This window comes from Buceros rhinoceros, unplaced genomic scaffold (genome assembly GCF_000710305.1).
Source record: "Buceros rhinoceros silvestris isolate BGI_N320 unplaced genomic scaffold, ASM71030v1 scaffold10114, whole genome shotgun sequence".
Taxonomy (NCBI): Eukaryota; Metazoa; Chordata; class Aves; order Bucerotiformes; family Bucerotidae; genus Buceros; species Buceros rhinoceros.
The window spans coordinates 17,398-38,718 of NW_010407677.1; the positions used below are offsets into that span (position 1 = coordinate 17,398).

The 21,321-nt window shown below is 39.5% G+C and overlaps 1 protein-coding gene across 1 annotated transcript in view; it reads left to right on the forward strand.

Annotated features, from left to right (window-relative positions):
• Nucleotides 1-18,955, forward strand: part of MMRN1 (multimerin 1) — a gene marked incomplete at its 5' end in the record, with an annotated part of 30,144 nt that extends 11,189 nt beyond the window's left edge. The window contains 4 exons of the mRNA XM_010134577.1: nt 3,706-3,879; nt 9,179-11,158; nt 17,313-17,459; nt 18,534-18,955. Coding sequence (XP_010132879.1) covers nt 3,706-3,879; nt 9,179-11,158; nt 17,313-17,459; nt 18,534-18,955 — 2,723 coding nt within the window. The remainder of the gene's footprint in view (nt 1-3,705; nt 3,880-9,178; nt 11,159-17,312; nt 17,460-18,533) is intronic.
• Nucleotides 18,956-21,321: the final 2,366 nt, after the last annotated feature.

Consider the following 21,321-nt stretch of genomic DNA (forward strand, 5'->3'; position numbering starts at 1 on the left):
CAGCAGTACACTTCTCTTCTGTGGTAAAGATAGGCAAAAGAAACTGAATTTAACGGTACCAGTAGCTTAGCACTTACAGTGTCTTCTGACTGAACAAAACCTAGGAAAGTCATTCTGCACAGAATTATTTAAACTGTTATTATATGACTGAGTAAAATAGATGAATTAACAGAAAAAAACCTAAAAACCAAAATACACCGCAGCCAAAAAACCCAACCCCAAATCTAGGAGTAACATAGACCAGCTCTGATCATAAAAGACAATGTAGTGATGTTAATTGTATTAGCCAAATATGTGATTATTGTTATATATTTTCTTCTAAAAATCGGTGATTTATTCAAAATCAGTATATTGATGCTTCAAACTTTATCAAGGGCAGCTTAGGTGTGTTTTAAACTGCTCCGTCTAGGATGATCAAATAGCTAAGCAACACAGAGACAGTTTACAGCTTTATAGTGCAGATGTTTGAGACTGTTTCTTATTACACTGTTCATTTGCTCACTACTTTTTACAACTCTTTACTACTTTTTTACTACTGTTTGCTACTTTTTTACTACTGTTTTCTTCAACATATCTAGAGTGTAAGTTTTTGGAACACAATGTCAGAATTTTCCTACAAGGGTATGTACAAACCTCAGCGTCGTAAGAGCTAGTTAGTCACAATAATGCTTTTATTCAAAGTGGTCTACATTGAGAAGCTACCTTAGGTGACTGCTGCGTGAAAAACTTCATCTCCTAGTCTCTAGAACTGTTGGGTGTGCTTGCTTCCCTTTATATTTATTTTATATTACCATCTGTATGATTCAAAGTTTACTAGCACAAATGTTCCAGAAGATTAGTTTCACGGTTGTCTGCGTAAGTATTCATGGGAATGAAATTTTATTCATGCCAGGCCTGTTTGCACTCTCGCTAAACTGGGAGCAGAAACAATCATGATTTATCAGATCATTCCAATTAACCATAAATTAAAATATTAAGTATTCACTATAAAGAAACATGAAAAGGTATCCATGATTTAGAGGTATTCTAGTGGTTGACAGACTATACTGTATTCCAGTCTGAAAGTGTATATGCCTTTGAGGGTATAGAATGTTGGTAATGCAGAATTATTTGGAAAGCCCGTGTACTCAGAACTCAGCCAACAATCAACATATAGGTTTAAATAACAATATTTATGTGAATTATATGAAACACGCTTGAAGGAAGTTGTTTGAAAAAAATATTCTCTGCTTGTAATATATTCACCTGCTGTGAGTGAGACTGCATTTGTCAGGTAAATTTTTGGTGGCAAATTATATGTTATTCGGCAGTGCTCTCCACATGCTGTCAAATGAGCTTGTGGTTTATAGCCACAAGATGGACAAGATGTGGAAGACTATGTAAAGGAGGCAAGTTCCTTGAACTTTCTTACTAGCTCCCTTTTCTTTTGAATCTGTTGATGTTTCGATTACAGATGTCTACACTGGCTTTTTGTATAATCACCAGTTATTACACAGCATGGTATTACTGCCACTCACACAGTTGGCCTGTCAGAAAAAATGTTATGGAATCAAATAATAAGGCAAGTTGTGTTCTCAGGTCTCTGTGTTGCAGTTCTCAGTGTACTGTTCTGGTCCTGGGATATTCATGCAGATGTCGCAATCCGGACTGCTGCAATGTTTTATGGAGACAGTACACATGTATGTGCTTATGTCCGTATACGTTTTACTTTAAATCCTGATAGACAAATAGAAAAATTAGCAATCATAGGCAGGAGAGGGTATGACTGAATCTGGCACGGACGCATGGAAAGGTATGTTCAAATGGGAGTTAGGAGAAGGCTGTTGCCCTTTGGTGATATTGTGTGTTGGAGAGAGGAGGATGTTGTCTAGTAAAGCAGACAGTACCCATGTGGAAGAGTGAGCTTGATCAATAGAGCTTTAAAACATGCCGCTTCTCTTAACAGGAATTCTGCTCTGAAAAATACTCTGAAATTGGAATCTCAGAGATCCATGTTAATTGCTTTTCAGTTATTTTTAAGTCAAATGGGGTCAGTTTGGAAGAACAGAGATACCTGTTCTAGGTGCCAGCCCTGCAAACACGGCCAGGTGCCAGGGCTCACTGCCTTGGTCTGTCATTCTGCCAGCAGCTGCCAGGACTCTACAAGCCAGATGCTGTTTCCAGCTCCAACTATGCAGCCATGCCATTTATAAACATCGCTTTCAGGTTCATCTGTGCAGCTTTTTTTCCCTCTTCAGTAGGAGCTGACAGAAAGCAAACTGAAGCAAGCATTGCACCCTGCAGATTAGTTATCAGTTTGGGTGACTATGCATGAGACAGTGAGAAATTCAAATCACTTTCTTATAATAACAGTTCGACTGGAAGCAGAAGTATTCCCAGCTGGGGAGAATAGCCACTATGAGTTATAAACACAGTTTTACGTCTGTGTAAGTAGATACCATGGGCAAAGCAAACAGCTGGAGATGCTACCATCCTAACCTGAAAACAGCCAGTCTTATTCACCAGACTCTACCAGTTATGAGTTTTAGAGCCAACATGCCTCTGTAGGAGAGCATTCTCATGGGTATTGACATGCTTTGTCTTCACTGACTGGGTACATTTAGTGTATTTTCTGAATTCTCCCAAATGCTATTGAGTTAGATATGATACATTTATTTTTTACATACTAGAATTTCAGAGCATAAAAGTCTAGTCAGAATAACAGGCCTCATTTTGCATATAACTTGGGGGTTTTCTGTTGTAATCTTCAGGCCCATGTGCTTCTACATTATAACTGCCATGGGTGTAGACACTCATGCCATAATGAAAAATGACATATGATCAATATCAATACTGTAAATTTACACTAATGAATATTTGTATGTACTACTAAAGAATCTCTTGCATAGCAGTTTAAGTCATAGTGTGGCCTGGATCATGTAGGATATCAGCATCTCCTGAAAATTCCAGACTAAGTCTCATTCCTGTCAGCTGTGAAACTCAGATGGCTAGCTGAAGTCTTGTGGAGTCTTTAATGGCAAGACCAAGGCCTTCTTCACCACAACCTTATCTTAAAAGCATCCAGCTAGGCCTTTTTGTACGTGAAGAGACTACAAGTGTCAGGAACAATTTGGGCAGGTTTTAAAATAAACTTGACTTCACAGGCTGAGAATCTTAATGACAGAATTATGATTGTTCCAAAGCCATTTAACTATTAGCTGTTTTTCTGCCATTCTGTTGTGTTGAACAAGTCTTTGTTTTGACCCCAACACAGAGAAGACGATGTATTCCTTCAGACACTAGCCTTGCGAATTCAGGAATTTATGTTAAAAATGGTAAGAAAAAATCAGTGATTTTGTGGTTGTGCTAAAGGAGATAGACTATATGAGAATTAACCCAATACTCTGTAGGGTGGTAGGTGGAGGAAGAATGGCATTATGCTCATTAAAATATGCTAACCATTCAAAACAATCTTGTAGAATTATAAATACTTTATAATGGATGTGGATGCTTCAGTAATTAGTTATTGCTGTACTGCAGAATGTCGCTAATAGAAAACACGTGACAAAAATCAAGATAATTCACTCAAGAGTAAAAATTCTGAAACTCTTCACCCCACTTCCAGCTAATGTGTCTCAAGTCAGTTACATTTCATTTCTCTCCCCTACCACCAATGCTTTAACAGTACATTTTTTTTTTCCCTTCTCATTTTGTTCTCTGACCAAGCACTTACACAAAAAATGAACGAGAAGATTAGCAGCCAGGAGATGAAACTGACTTTTCTACAGAAGAAGGTTGACAACATTGCTGCTGCAATGAATGATGTGAGCAAGGTGCTTTCTTCTCTGGAAGGCAAAATCAATGAAGATAAGGGCAGAGACTTCCAGTCTTTTCTAAAAGGTAAGAAAAATAAATTAATGTAATCACTCACCCTGTTAAAGGTGCCAGGAAAAAAAAAATGCTAAAAACATTAATAATCTGTCCTATTCTATTGCTCCACATTTATAGGGAGAATTCTTTATTTCTGTTTCATAATAGAGGGATTTGTTTATTTTGACATTTGTTATGGTGTCATTTATAGTGACAAAAAATTTACGTTCCTGAGTACTACATCATCTACGTGGTAACTTAAGCCACTATCAAGGCATTTTCATTTACTTAGAGCATCTGCAAATATTCTTATCTCTGTTTTTTGTTTATCTGACAGCTGCTAAATGACATAATATTTGCTTTACTACCAAGTCTAAGTAATATGTGTAATACATAATTCACATATGCAGGGGAAACGTATAAGGAATTCTGTGATGGTTGTATTTATAATATGGCAAAAATCCGGCTGAATAATTTGCCTCTGATCATATTAGGCTACCTTTACAAACATCTGTACTCATGTTCAGTAGATGAGAAAGACATGATCAGGGATCAGGAGGTTGGGCAGGTACTCACCAGCAGAATTATGCAGGATTCTTTGTGAATCCTGTAGCAAGACCTATTTGTTATCCAACTACAAATGGTGCTTAAAGAGATTGGGATTGAAGCTTTCATTTCCTTGATGATTCCCTTTATTTTTCTGATTTTTTTCACAGGTTTTCCCCAAACTGTTTGTATTATACACTTCAGAATCCAGAAGACTTTTCTATTGTTTAAAAATAGAGTGAGGGAACTGGAGCTCCTTACATTCAGATAAAACTAAATAAAACAATAAGTGCTTTTGTATCTGCCTTGAATTTATCAAGTGTGGTTCCATTTCTTGTATTTCAGTCCTCTGTCTCCTGAGTTGCTCATGCCACATGCTAGATGGCTCTCTTGTACCCTGGATCAAGTTGATCCCATGACTCAGTGACCTGCTTTCACCTCTCCACACGTTGCTAGAGGGCATGCTTGGCCCTTGGACATACGTGGTAGTTGAATATTTCCCATTTCCCTTCTGCTTCCACTTCATTCTTTTTTATATTTCAGTCATTCAAGCTGTCATTTTCATGCTATTCCAAGAGGTCTTTTGCTGCATCCTGTGCTCCTGCTTCTCCATTCCCTGTCTATATTTAAGGGTCCAACTCCCAATTAAAATGTGCAGTACAACCCCCACCCCACCCCTATTGTTTCACACTTCTCTGCAAATGTATTTCTAGCCTTTATTGTTTTTATCTGCAATGCTTTATATTATACCTACTTAGAAGAAATATCCAGTTGCTGGCCCTTTTTTGATTTACGTTCTCAATCTCCTAATCAAGTATCTCTAATGAAAACGCTGTTATCAACTACTCTAATTATGGGTACTCCATATGGGTCTAGAGAACAAGTCCTATGAGGAGTGGCTGAGGGAACTGGGGTTGTTTAGTCTGGAGAAAAGAAAGCTCAGGGGAGACTTTATAACTCTGTAACCACCTGAAAGAAGACTGTAGTGATGTGGTGTTGGATTCTTTTCCCAAGTTATAGGTGATAGGATGAGAGGAAACAGCCTCAAGTTGTGCCAGGGCAGGTTAATGTTGGACATTAAGAAGAATTTCTTTGCAGAAAGGGTTGTGAAGCATTGGAACAGGCAGCTCAGGGAAGTGGTGGAGTTCCCATCTCTGGAAGTGTTTAAAAGACATGTAGATGTGGTGCTGAGGGACATGGTTTAATGATCGTTTGGTGGTGCAGGATGAATGGTTGGACTCAATGATCTCAAAGGTCTCTTACAACCAAAAAGACCCTGTGATTCTGTGATGCAGGTTATTCTTGGCTTGCACATAGGTAAACAGCAGGAGTGAGGGGAGAGGGAACAAGGTTAGTGTTTCTGATGTCTTGTATATGTAATGTCAAAAGGCAACTGCAGTTTCTGTCTGGGGAATATCAGTCAGTCGTACTCCAAGCGGGCAACGTGCATCCTAAAGAAGCAGGAGCTGGAAGGAATTTCCATGCTGTCCTCTAACTTGGTACAGATATGTTGTGTTGGCACATCAGACTTGATAAAATTTACTCTTAGAAGCTCAGCATGAAGTGAAACACAACTTTCCCCACTACCACTGCCATCCTGAAGCAAGATGCTTTTGAAGCACAGTTAAGTCTGTAGATGCTTCATGCTATTCAGACTTCTTCCTGCTTCCCCTACTTCTTCATTTTCTTCTCATGGTGCCCAGGTCCTTTGCTCATATCCATTAATCACCCTTTTTTCTTGTCACAGAAATTCTAATGGCTGCCCACATTTGTATCAGAGTTTGTTATGAGTGAGATCTGTTTCTGTGAACAATCAATTCAATATGGTTTACAAAGTCTTCATTTCTTGGTTTCATCTGTAAATAGACTTTGGTTCCACAAACCTGTCATCCGTTCACACAGGGCAACACTCACTTGAGTAACTGATATGCTCCTCTAATTTGATTAATGAAACCTGTTGTGCATTTTAAAAATTGTTTTCAGTACTCAGGACACTGTTCCTAGTTTTTACTAAGAGAAAATACTTAGGTGTTCTACCTTTAATTTAATAAACTTTTACATCTTGCTGTTCTTTCCTCTTCCTTTCACTCCACATCAAGCCTTTTTATAGACTCTTTTCCTCACCATTATTAAAATGTACGCTCCTTTAACAATGAACTCAACAACAGAGCGTTAATCACTTTCAAGTCAGAAATGTCATTTACAGCTGAATATACAACCTTAAGTCAGTCTCCTGTGTACATACATTTATTTTGCACATTATTCTTCAAATAATTGAAACTGCAAAGGGAGTATGTATTGACACAAAGTAATTACACACTTTGGATTTCAGCCAGAGACTTAAAATTAAAATTTATGATCTCATAAAAAGTGCAAGAGATCTTTAATGTTCATAGGTAGTTTGAACCTTCCTATTTCTAAATGAGCAACAGAGAAATGGAGTTACATCCATGAATGTACTCCTGTAAGTGTCTTCTCAGTTCAAGCTTAAGAATATACTCAGGTGTCCCCTACAACACAAGTTTGGGCCAGGTCTTTCTGTGGAGAAGCATGGTCTCTCAGCCCCTGGTGAACTCTGGTTGCACCAAGTGAAAACACTTGGTTTTCACATGCCCTGTTGTTCTAGGCAGCAAGTAAGGAAGAGAAACCCAAAGCTGTCTGTTTTATCAGGTTCCGCCCCCTTGATAACAAGAATACCTGAAAACCAGAGCTGAGTTCCATGTAACACCCGCAATCCAATTAAATAGAGTAGGAATGAAGAGAGGGAGGCTGGCAGTTTCTTGACTGTCACAGAAAAAAAAGGCTGGTATAGATCCTGTGGAAACATTCTCGCAGCAAGTTGGTCTGTTATCAAGATTTGTTGCTGAGATGAAGAAATTTAATTAATTCCTCACAGAAAGTGTAGAGTAACCTTGTTTCTTTCTACAGCCATTAAACTCAATGTGTCTCTTAAAGCATGGAACATTTTTCAGCATCGTAAAGTAACTTGGCCAAATCATCAGTTACAATGGTTTCTCTACATGTCAGTTATTTTACTCTGCATTCATATCTTAGTTTTTCCTCTCAGCTCGCCAGGAGGTCCTTATTCTCAGGTATCTTATCTTACCATTTTTTCTTCACTGAAGTTCACTGACAAGGCCCTGTGTGTAAATGTGCACATTCATGTATATACATCTAGTTATTTACTTGCAGTTCAGGTAGTAAAAAAAGTAAAATAATAAAGACAATCTCACTATTATTGCTGTTATTTTTTATATTTTGTGTAAAAATTGCTGTGACATCCGTGACCGCAATTGAAAGTAATTGAGTTTATTGCTTAGGAAACTTCATGTTATATTTCTGAAGTGGCTCTTTTCTAGGCTAGCAAACTTATGACACCTGCTTATTATATCCTGCCTTGAAAAAAACCCCACCATCTGAACAAGTGACGAATTTGGCCCCTAAGCATCAGAGCTATTTACTGTCCATTTTACCAGACATAGTGAAGACTGAGACTCATTTATAGTTCACTAAAAGCAAATATTGTCAGCTTCTTTATCCCTGTTTCCATTCGGAAACATATGCACAATTCACATGGAGCTCCTGAACAGCAAAAATTGCTGTGCTTCTCTCTAGCTTGCTGAGCAGAACCGTTTTTATTTGCACCTCTGCAGCCCAAAATTACACTGGGTTTCATGGGTCTGATTTCATGTCATTTTACTGCTCTTGCTGAGAATGTACTTTCAAACAAGGTTTCAGAGAACGCCTTGCTGTTTTAGACTTGGAGCAATAAGATTCAGGCTATAGAAGTAATTGAGAGGAAAATACAGGAAGGCAACAGAGAATTTCTACCTTTGTCAATACAGTTTTAATCAGAGAACCAGTGGTCACCAAGACACTGTAGAATTTGTAGGGTTTAACAATTATATCACAAGCTGGCTGCAGGGGTTTAGAAAAAACGTGCAAAGAATGCTTCAGTGTTTTAGATGGACATAGGGGCTACCGTTGGAGAACAAATTTAAAAAATCCTTCTAATCTCACACCAGAGTAGAACTGCTGATCTCAATAATTCAAATGTTTTATGCAGCACTCTTGATGAACACTATTTTATGACTATCTTAACTCATCTAAGGCTACACAGAGACATATTTCAATGTTACTTACAGGAGCTGAATTCCCATGTTTGCCTCTGCTTAGTGCATTTCAGGATGAGTATTCCTATTTAAAGAGTTGCAGTATGCAAGACTAACTAAGGTTTGTACTTTTACAATATCTGCCTTTTGCAGCAAGTGTCAAGTTACTGACTTTAGATATTCAGTAAGGCCGTCCTTTCTGTTTTGCTTCTTTCTCAGTATAGTGTGTTATACCATCACTTAGCACATGCAATACAATACAATACAAAGGTAATAATCTCTGCTTTCACTTCTTGACCTTAACGTTGATAAAGCAGGTGGTTTTTTCTTACTTTCCCAGGGGAGAAAGCCACATCATTTTCTTATGAGCAAAATGCAAAACCACACGGATCTTCTCAGTTGAGTGTTCAGAAACAGCTTAACTAGGAGATCAAAGTTGATACCACATGCAGAGTCTTAATTTGCCTTTCAAAATAATAGCAAAACTCCCATAGATTTCAGTATAAACAGGGATGAATCTTCAAATTTTGCTCTATGGGTGGGTAAATTTGGGCAGGTATGTGTGTATTTTTCTTCTCTACATCACTGTGCTTGTTCACGTTGTGGAAAAATCTTAGATGTTGCTAACACAGTTAGTTTGATTGTTTCCCTATTTCTCCTTTTTCCCAAAGGTCTAAAATCCAGAAGTATTAATGAATTAATCAAAGACATCGTCAGAGAACACTTTAAAGTATTTCAAGGTGAGATGCAAGAAAACATGGCTCAAATTTTCAAGACTGTGTCTACTTTGTCATACGATCTTGAAAATGCAAAAGAATTAGTCAAGCATCTGAATGAAACCCAACAAAAATTTGTTCAGGAGAAAGACCGTGAGCCAACAAAGCTTGACATTCTGGAACTAAAGAGTCATATGGTACAGATGAAAGAGGAAATGACCCTCACTTGTGACAAGCCTTTGAAAGCTTTACAGGAAAAGCAGAAATCCTTAGAAGATAACTTGGAGCATCAACAGTCAAGAAGTATTATTTACTATGAGTCTTTAAATAGGACTCTTTCTGAAATGAAAGATGCTCATGAACAACTGTTATCAGCTGAGCAGTCTTCAAATCAAAACATCCCTTCACCAGATAAAGTCACAGAGCACAATGTTACAGAGTACGTGTTCACACTGCATGAGAAAGTAACGAGACAAGGCATGATGGTACTGCAGATCTATGATGATTTAAGAGTCCAAGATAGCAAAATCAGCAATCTCAGCATTGCACTGGAAATTCAAAGAGACTCTGTTCTGGGGGTCTGTGATGACATGTTGTCAGAAAGCAGAAGGGATTTCCAAACACAGCTGGCAGCAACCCAAGAGAATGTGCTTGTCCTAAACAAAAGTCTTTCTGACCTGGTCCTTCCATTGGACAAGAAGATGGACAAAATGAATGAGCAAATTAATGATTTGTGCTATGATATGGAGATCCTGCAACCCTTGATTGAACAAGGGGTACCTTTTAGTCTGACTTCAGGGTATGAAGCACAATTTCAAGCTGAAGAAATCAATGTGAAGCTTGAAAACCTCACTACTGTCATTAACAGAATGAGTTCTGCAATTAAGGAGCTTTCCAAAACTCAGGAAGGACTTAAAAATGAATCTCAGGTTTATCAGGAACTGTTTGAGAGTCACATTAATGAATGCTCCATGGAAATAGAAGACGGATTGAACAAGACCATGATGGTAATAAACAGAGCTATTGATTCTATTCAAGATAACTATGTACCAAAAGACATGTTACGTGCTCTAAGAAATGCGACTGAAGTCTGCTGTGGCAGAGCAGAGAAACTGGACAGCCTCCTGGCTTTCCTTCCCCAGTTCCAACAGTTGAATGAATCCGTCCAGACACTGCTCATGGGCAAGAAGTACGAGTTCTCTTCACAAGTAGCACCATCCCTTTCTGATCTTTCATATAAGGACTCTGAGAAAAGCATCGTCTACAATTTCAGAAGAGTTTTCTATATTTTAAATGATACATCATCAAAAGTGGATAATCAACAGCAGGATATCAGCCGCCTGGAAGAAAAACTATTTGACTCTGTGGAGGGAGCAAAGGACCATGAGGTTCGCCTTCTGAACGTGGAGTCAAAAATTTCCAAATTTTTGGCAAACAACTGTATCTCAGTGAAAAAATCCAAAGCTGCCTTGACGGAGAAAGAACAAGCAGTCTCACTCCAGCTCCAGACACTGAGTTCAAGGATCAAGGCCCTGGAGGCCAAGTCAATCCGCTTCTCCAACAGCATTCCACTTCTGAACAAGACTGCTCACGAGGCCTGGGGGCTGTGTCAGGATACCATCAGCAGCATCCAAAAAGTGAATGCTAGTATACCTGTGCTAATTAAACTTGCTCAGCCAGATATCTTCCTGCTCCAAAGAGGCCTCAAAGAGCTCATTGAATCTGTGCTTGAAATAAAAGCAGGAGCTATCTTGACAAATTTAACCCAGCACGTTGACCTATCAGTGGCAAGTGCAATAAACAATATCACCAAACTTCAGAAGCAGGTGAAACCAGTTACAAAGAAGCCAGTCCCAGCAAAAAAAGGAGCAGCAAATGTGACCATGAGCCTGACGAGCCGAAGTCAGAGAAATGCAGATAACACTATAGATCCAGGTAATGCATGTTACGCTACTAAAAACTAGGGTCTTGGTAATAACGGCTTATGTAACTGTTGTCATGAACTGAGGTGGCAGAACTTGACTGAAGGTGAATAAGAAGTCCAAAGGCTGCCATAAGGAGTGTTTCAGAGGTACTTGAGGTTACTCTAGTCTCTTGCTTCCATGAGAATTTATTTTTCTTGTGAGGAGAGTCTGTACTAAGGCATCTAGAAGCTCCATTTAATTTTCTTTAATGAATTCACCTCTGATCAGTTTAAGAAATATGCACATGCATGCACACTCAGCTGAGAACCTGACCTTTCAGACGTAACTGACAATTTAGACAAAATCTAAACCACCACAATTTTGTGCCTGCATCTCAGCAATTTCAGTACAAAAACCATGCAAGCTGGGAGAGAAATCTGGAGTTGCACTAGTATTTTGCAGTGTCAGTGGGGATGAAAAGTATCAAAACCCTGAAGCAAGTGAATACACCAGATGACTGTAATGAGGGTTTTGTCAGCCCCTTCGGTACTTCGTTGAGATTATTATTGCAATTGCAACTACAACAGTGTGTTCCTGCAGAATCAGGAGCCCAGCCAGTAAAGTAGGTTAGACTCATGTCCATCTGGGCAACAGCTCAGCTGAATAGGAGCTGTCGTTCTATAAAAGGATATTTTGAGTGTGATTCACTTCGGAACTTAAATTCAAACGTCATCATGTGAAATGAATTCATATTGTTGCATTCACAGAAATACAAACTCTGAGATATGGCTTTTGGAATCAGACTTGAGTGAAAATCAATAGCACAAGCTAGTGTTTTATGAAAGTATAATTTCTAGCAAAATCCAGAAAATCCAGGAAATGGATTAGTTATCCATTTATTAGAAATCCTCAGAGGACTCTAATTCACATTAAGATAAGTGAGACAGATGCTTAAATGACAGATAGATGTCCAGGTACTTTTGAAGACCCAGGCCTAAATCTTTTCTGCAAAGCATTCTTTGGCTTATGAACATGTCTGAAATGGTATTTGGTCCCTGTTGTAGGCAGATGTAGGGGTAGTAAGAACCATCACCCTTATCTGATGCTGGGCAGTTTCCTTTTCCCACTCCCTCTCCATGCATCTTCCCTTTCTTTCCTCCCCTCCCTCCTTCAGGAGGAGGAGGAGGAGACAGGAGAGACAGGAGACTAGGCCCAGGACTTTGCAATTATCAGTGTAAAGGATTCTTTTTAAAGGCCCAGTCCCATGATTAGCTTGGCTTCTGCTGAAAGCCATCCCCACTGAAGGATTTCAGTCCTTGGTTATCTTTTCCAACAGGCAGTAACACTTAAAATTGTGCTAAAATTTGTCAAATTCTTACTACAAAGTTATTTGAATATTTTGATATTAAAAATGACAATTCCTTCTCATCCATTTCTGGTTTCTACCTGTTCCTGCCACTGCACAGGAAGTTCAAACCCCTTGTTGTGAAATAAAATTAAGGGAAAATGAGATACGATGCCTTTGATCCTTCCTGAGTCGTCTACTTTGTTGGGAAATAACACTAGTGCTACCTGCCTGGAGCACAGGAAGCTGCCACCTGCTCTGTTTTTTTTTCCTCCACATTAACGAATTAATGTATTTCCTATTTATTATTTATCTCGTGCTGGATTTTAACAAATAGCTTGCTTTATAACATTTGGCGTATGCTCACTCTCAGAGAAAGTGCAGATCTTTGCAGATGTTGAAGAGGCCTGGTTTTCAGCAAGGTTTCTGCAGAGCAATGTTTATGCAGACTTTTCCATCAGTAATGAGGTTTTGCATTCAATTGTATTTCATGCCTAGCAAAGCCATGTATTACATTTCTATAAGTTAAAGAAGTAATACCATTATCCTAATTAACAAGTATCCATCTTCTGCCTGGGTAGATTCTACTTCTCTAGGAAAGTTTCTCTCTCAAGTTCCAGGATACCACCCAGAGATGTGTACTGATTCTACTAAAGTTTCTAGAAGAAACCCTTAAGGCATAATTAGCTGATTATAAAATGAATTCTATCTTAGGTAATGTTTTTCAATTGAGAGAGATTGGAATAAAATTCTAGAAAGAGGTGAATGACAGTTCTCATTGATTCCAATATGTTCAGTGTTTGATCCTACTCTTAACAGATTGGGATTTCCATTGACTTTAATGTGTTCAGGATTTGGCACTGAGGTAATATTTTTCTCAGTAGTTATTTGAAATCAAGAGGTAACAATGTGAGTTTGCATTAAGTGTGCAGTGACATACAGGTTTGGAGACTTCCCATACTGTGGAATGAACAAAAAAAGAGATTTGTGTCAGCTAGAGCCTGCAAAATATGTGTATGAAGGATGAAAAAATCTAATACTTTAACTGATACTAACTGTAATTGCAAGCTGGCTGAATAAAAAAGCCATGATCTTAAGATGGCTTCAAGTATCTAACGCAGGGGAGATGACTGCCTTTAAAGAAAAAAATGTACAGGAAATGCTTCTTTAGGTTTGGTAATGCGTTATGTCTCGTCCTACCTTCCAATGCGCTGGTCTACTGCAGAAGTATGGCAGGACAGCTTAGCTCAGTTCCCATTTTCCTGTGGCCATTTAGTGCTGTGTCTGTTCTCTAGAGAAGCTAGAGGCTGCTGTGCTTTCCAAAGGCCAATGCACTCTCTTGTTGCATGTCTTGTGTTAGTTGTGGTTTTGCTTTATTCAGATTATGTCACCCTCCCATCAACATGAATAACAGAGTGGAGCTGTGTTATATTTACGTATTTGACACAGTGCATCCACGTGAGAGAGAAGTAATTTCTTTCTCATTTTCTCTGTGTCTTATTTCTGATTTGGTTTTCACATGGTTTCTGACCCCTAACAGAAATGCAAGCTGCCGTTGTCCCTTTATCATTCAAGCCTGCACTGAAAATGACCTGTTTAAATGTTTTCCATCTTGTGTTTCAATTGCACAAGTTTGCTGGTTATTCTAGATCAGTTTGACAGTAACTCTAGTTCAGTTTGATGACACATACTTCAATTTTGCATATTTACTCCTTAGACTGATGGGTAGATTAAACTGTTTTGTTGCTTTTAGTTTAACGATCCTGAAATCATCACACTGGAAGTATGAGATACCTCTGCTTAACTGAGAAGCAGAGTTGCTATAGTCCAAGTACTTCAGATCAGTCTGGACCATCTGCCCCCATCCCAAACTGGAGAGCAGAGCTGAGACACCTCTCCTCCTTGCTTTTTGCCTGAGAGTGCTGTGGGTAAATCTTTGTGCCTTTTTGCACCACAAACACCCTACACAGAGCTTATACCTGAATTCCCTACCAGGGCCCTGAGTGGACGATAGCCTTAATTGCCCTGGTCATCTTGACCTAGCCCACAGACTGCACACCCGGTCCACGGGCCTCAGATCCCTGACTCAGCTCAAGCCAGAGTCCCAGGCCTTTTCAGCCGTGCTGGGCTGTAACTAACCCTGGTTACCGTGACCAGCCTGCCATGCTCTGCTTGTCACCTGTTCAGGTGAGGCACCAGCCCTGCACCTCAGTCCCTAGGTGCTGGCCCTGGTGGGACTGCCTCTATCCTGCTGCTCTCTGGCAAATCTCACATTGAGGCTGCTGGGGATGCTCATCACTTTTATCACTGTCAGACTGAGAGTGCTAAGCCAGAGGTGATTGATAACGGTAGCCTGACAACCAGACTGACTGTGCGAGCAGGCTGGTTTAGTAGATTGCCAGGCCCTTTCAATATCCCAGGGCTTGCTGAGAGACTGCTACCAATAAGTGAATATTGAGAAAATGTTGGTAAGTTCCTTCCTGTTCAGACATTTCCAAATTGAACCATTAGAGTCACTTCTTTCTATAAGGGTTGCGTTAAATTCCTCAACATTTGATCTGCTTCTAAACAACACCCCGGTAGATACTGACAGAGCTTCATTATTTGTGTGAAGATTTGTTTGTACAGCATTGGCAGTCTATTTCCCAAAAGACCTTCTGGCTGTTTGCCCTCCTGAAGAGTAGCAATAGCCAGCATTAACTGGGTCTCCTCACTCCTACCTTACTGAGTGTAAATAGTAACTGCATTCAGTTTATTCTCTGTTATTAATAGCTGCAATTTAAGCCTTTAATTTAATTTATAGTTTTTCTCTTTTGCTCATCTGCACTGCTAAGTTCTGACAGATAAATTAAAAATAGGATGTGTATTATAGAATGAAATCCTTTTCTAACACCAAATGTCTTGGCATCTTTACACCAAGCAGACAATACGAACATAGTATCTCAGGATGCCTTTCAGCAAGGAAAAATAAAATACTGGGCAGAGGGGCAGCCTCAGGCAGTATTGACAGCAAAACCATGTAAGATGGCAGGGAAGTTACCAAGATTACCTGCTCAGTGGAAATCTGGGACATTTACCTCTTAGTCTGAAAATCCTAACTTGGCTCAAACCTCTTCACAGCTTCTCCTAGTTCTAGCAAATGGAACAGGCTCCCCCGCTGCTGTTAAGCAATGCTGCATCTAGAGGGTTAATTTATTGCAGGTAAAACTATATCTGGATTTTATTTAGCTCCAAAGTTAAGTTCAGACAAAATCACCCCTCAGCAGACTGTTAAAACACTAGGCTCAATATTATTACAATTTCATTTTGTGATCTTTTTCCTGTTTCTTGGATTTACTTATTTTTTATGATAAGCAGAGGCCAATTAGCAAAGGGGCTGCTGTGTTCTTACACAAAGCTTTTGTCTTTGGGAATATGCTGTAGTCAGCACAATGAGCTGTGTTCCTTCCTTTTCTGTTTTCCTTTCGTACTTGGTAAATATGTGGATGCTTGGAGAATATGAGTGAAATGTTGTGGATGCTTGGTAAGTGAAAAATAACTTCAATTAGGTGTGCAGCAAAACTACTATCTGAGAAGAAAAACATTATTTCCTCACGTCCAGTTGCTTGTGCTGTGACCCCAGTCATGACAGTCCTAAACTGCTTTGTTTCAGGCATTATGGGATGGACATTATTTTCTATGAGAAGAATTACTGTTGTGGTTTTAAGTCCATTTGGTCCATCAGTGCAAATGCAAGTGGCACCATACAATGTGCTTTAGCATTCTGCTCACTGAACTCTAATTTCTCATAGAAATAGTTTGCCTTAATGCAGCAGTCTGTGAAATGGCTGGATGGGAATTTGAAAATAACTGTGTTACTGCATTACTGAAGTATCTATGTGAAGATCCCCTTCGGTATTTCTCTGGAAATAAGTAGTCCTTATTATGGGAGGCTTTTCGAGTTCCCAGCTACCAGTCTAGATTTACCATCACAGGGCTGTGTGGACTTGGCTTTCCTGAGCTCTGCTGCTAGTTCCTGGCAAAGAAAAGGTTCATTTTCTGAAACATCTGACTTTTATTTGACCAAAGCAAGATAAAGGAAAAATGTACAGCTTGGGAATGCTTGTGCTCAGAATGTTTCATAGCAATGTTAAGTTTTTAATGTGGCCTGAGTGTTCTTCCCCCCAAACTGCTATGACAGCACATTATACAATTACTCTCAGTAGTTACTGTCTCAGAGCTCAGCAGCACTGTACTGACAGATTTCTCTGTGTTGGCTGGGTGTGATCTGGCCAGCTCAAACTTAGGCAGGAAGAGAGGCAAGGACATTCTCAGTGAGGATTGTCTGCAAATAATATCTGTTTGATATAATTTTTTTTGCTTGCAATGGAAAACTTTTACAACAATCTTGGTAGGTGTCCTAGAATTAAGTTATTTATGGGCAAGGACAAGTACTGGAAGTGGTCTGGATAGCATTTAAGATCTTTCATCACCAGTAGCCAAATTCTCCTGCAGTGGTTGATCTCATAATGTTTGTTGAGTGAGATGCTCCAAGGAAGTTAGATTATTACAGGTACTTGACCCTCTGAGACATGCAGAAGTCAGCATGTTATAGGTAACTCTGAATATCTTGGAGGCTAGCTGAGGGTATGCTGTGTGCAGGCAAGGAGGGAGCTGAACTAACAAAGGGTCTGAACAGCCTGGAAAGGATGGGAAGTTGGCCTTCACATGAGACTTCAGTGGAAATTCCACTGGCTTTATGAATCGACAAAGAGGCTTTCCAAAATACTGAAAGCTTGGGAAGTGGCACCGTGATGACATTGTACCTGAGGTTATTGGTTTTCCTTCCTCTCTATCACAGGGCAGTATTCAGCTTGTGGCAGTTCCCCGTGCCAGAATGGAGGAACCTGTATCAACGACAGACAGAGTTTTATTTGTGCTTGTCGCCACCCTTTTGGAGGAATCAACTGCAGTACGAAGCTGGTGAATGACAATTCTCTGAGTGTTGGTGAGTAAAGAATTTAGTAGTGCAATGTGCTAGCAGTGCAGGCCTCTGCCCCAGGGCCTAACCAGAGAGCATCTGTTGGTCAAAGGTCTCACATTTCATTTCAATGAGTGCCAACTCAAGTAGTAGCATCCTGTGTTTTGGTAAGGAAGAAATCAGTCCCCACAGGTGACTTGTCATCTCCATGGGATTAAATTGGGCTGTGATTCCAGCCATAGCAGCTGGAAAGCTCCCTGCTGAATTGTGCAGGGTGGGATGGTGTGCAATAGGTGTATTTGAACATGATATCATGGACATCGAAGGGGGATGTGAAGTCCCATCACCGGGGAATACTAGCTTCAGAACAGCCATAAATGCTCTATACGTACCAGTAGCTACCATGTGGGACTACGGCCTCAAGGAGTCACTTTAGGCATGGCTCTGTTGTTCATCAGCAAAGGATGCAGCCCTTGAAAACTATTTCAAAAATAAAAAGTGGAAACTGTGCTTATTCAGTCCAGAAAACAAATAAATAATTTACATCCAGGCCACATGGAATGTGAATTTTATGCAGATTTCAGCAGCCATTTGGCTGATTCTCACTTATGACAGCATATGAATAGTGAATAAAATCATTTGTACAGTGGCAGGGAATCATAGTGTGCAGGCTGAGGTTCAAGAGAAAAACATATATTTCTATTCCCTCATTTAATGTCAGGAGTGTTAAACCTCTCCAGTGTCTGTCTAAGATTTGCGGAGAAAATTCTTCACTTTGGTGCACACAGATGAACAATGAAAGAGATCACAGGGTGGGGAAAACTTTGGGGTGAAGAAAAGAAAGAAAATTATAACCCTTAATGATAACATAGTATAAACAAATATAAAATCCCCTTGCTGCTTCTAAAATTTTTCTCTTGTGGATCCACCTAGCTCTAATTGCGAAGAAAATTACTTTTTTCAGTTAGGCAGAAATACAATGTTTCAGTTCCTCAAGCTACTGGGTGATGTGACTTCAGTAAAGCTGCTTTTGATCTGGCTGGTCCAAGCTGCTGTTGTACAGTGTAATATTATTGGAAAATCTTCTTTATTCCTTTCCAGATTTTTCAAAAGGATCATACAGATATGCACCTATGGTGGCTTTTTTTGCCTCTCATACGTATGGAATGACGACTCCAGGACCCATCAGATTTAACAATCTGGATGTCAACTACGGAGCTTCATTTGCCCCAGCAACTGGGAAGTTCCATGTTCCATATCTGGGGGTCTATGTTTTTGAATATACCATTGAATCATTAAGTCCACGTGCCTCTGGCTATCTGGTCGTTGATGGAATAGATAAACTCACTTTTCAGGCTGAAAATATTAATAGTAACAAGTACACCGACAGAGTAATTGCTGGTAATGCATTACTAGAGTTAAATTATGGCCAAGAAGTCTGGCTGAGACTGGCAACTGGTTCTATACCAGCCAAGTATCCACCAGTAACTACATTTAGTGGTTACTTGTTGTATCGTACCTAATTCAGTCATAAATGCAAGCAGTTGCCTTTAAATGAAGCAACCTCCATGTGAATTTATCTTTGCCTTTAAATATTTTCTTTATTAACAATAAGTTTCTCAAAGTAACTATGCAATGACCTTTGAAGTGCTGATTCTCCAAGAAGTTTCTTGGTGGAAGCCATGTGCTACAAAGCATCTATGATGAGTCTGCAAGCAGTTGGAGGTAGGGAAAAATAAGCATCTTCTTTATTAAGCATGTCTGGGAAGCACAAATCTAATTATGTTCTACATTTACATTGCAGAAACATACTTACACAAAGTTGCTGAGAATCAGTTAAGACAAATCAAAGAAGGTTTTGATTATTCCTGTATAACCCATGTGCATACCGAAGGTGATGGGTAGAGAGATTTTGATGACTCAGATGCTGGGTTGCCACTTAGCTCAGTGTATCAAGTGATAATCATGTGTATATCTTCTGTTTGGAAAAAATACATTTCTTTTTCATTTTGCCTGACATTTTCCACATACCTTGATATGTCACTGTTTATTTGATTCATGATTTTTTATGTAACCAGTATGAAAACAAACCGGTTTTGGGGTTTTTTTATCTAGCAAAAAAACCAAGGGGGAATACTTACAACCTGTATGTTGATACATTCAGATTAGAAATAAGGAGCTTATTTTTAGCAGGGAATAGAATTAGTCTTGGGAAAAACATTACAGTGGATTTGATGGAGTCTCTCTTGCTTGAAGCATTTAAACCACAGCTAGATTTTCCATAGGTGATACTGGCTTCACACAGATTTAGCATGTAAACTTTGGCCTTAAAGTACACAAAGTTAAATGAGATAGTCATAGTACTTTCTAAGTTTGAGCTCCGTGTATCTATGAATTTGTTTGTTTCTGCATTATATTCACTAACTACTGGGGCAAGATGGAATGAACTTTGGTGTGCATAAAACAGAATGTCATTTCCAAGCACCAATCCACTAAAGAAATAGTTTTAATTTATGCTATGACTGCCTGAAAATATAAACCCTCAGATTTGCATCCTTATCAGTTGCAAAGTCCTGGGTTGCTGCATATCTTGATATTCCACAGAGTCTTGTGACTCAATGATCTTAAAGGTCTTTTCCAACAATTCTGTGATTCTATGAGTGACCAGGTTTGTGCTTGGTTATCGCCTTTGTTAATGCTAATTGATCAGGTTTCATGTCTCTCTGTGTTTGTCTCCCTCCCTTTCCTTATCCTCCCAGCTGAAAAAATAAACTTTCTCACACTCCACATGTCCTTACCAATTAGTGCCACCGACCAGGTTTGTTCTCGTTACTGCCTCCCTTACCACGAGTCAGGCAGATTTGTCTCTGCGAGTTCTTGTTGTTGGTTCATTTGACCAGCTACCCTTAAAGGAACAGACGCTCTCCTTCCGTGGCCCTTACATTCATTTACAGCTACTTGTCGTGCTCCAGCGATCGATGCCAAGTTATTGAAGTCCTGAATGTTTTAAAGCTCCCTGAATTATGTTGTTTCCTACTGTCAGGAACTTTTCTTGAGAGCACATCAGAATCTTCAGCTCTCTTAGCATTACTTAGTTAATGTACATTACCAGGTTCTTAGGATGAATGTCCGTGATGTGACCAAATTCTCCTGTGCCGTATATTCCAGATAAGATAACCCACACCATCTTTTCCGAGGAGTACAAACATACACTTTGTTGTTGGAAATTGAAACGGGCATTCTCCACCAGGAATGCTGGCACTGCAGCGTGCCTGTGGGCGTGTGCCTGCGTGCCCTGGCTACCTGAACTGCAGGAGTGTGCCACACAGAACAGCCTTCTCCCAGCTTCAGCGGAGTGTCCTACCATGGCATGTGGGGAGGGACAGCAATCGAGAATTGATGAAAGCTTTTAATCCAAGTCCATTTTCTGAGGCCCTAAATCCACTAGTTAATTGTTAGGAGAGCTTGCAGCACATATATTAAAATATCCTATGTTTCCTTGAAAGATCTGGAAAAAAACCCAAAACCAAAGGCACTACTCTAAGGGTCAACAGCAAGTCTTGTTAACAGGTTGAGATATCTTGCAGTTGCTTGTACTTTTGGTGGGTTGGTTTTTTTGTTTCGGGTGGGGGTTTTTTTGTTTTGTTTTGGTTTGGTTTTTTTTTAGAGACCAGAAATCCTTTCTTCTTTGTACCTGGTGCATTCTTAATGTACCATGAAACCTGAATGAGTGGTGCTACAGATCTGTCTGCTGTTGCATACATATTTTTTCTGTAAACATCAAAATCCTTGATACAGCACTATCTCAGCCTACCATATCATTGAATTTCATCAGAAGCCCAAATCCCTCGTTGTATGATTTTGTCATTTTAATGTGTTTTGTTCTCTT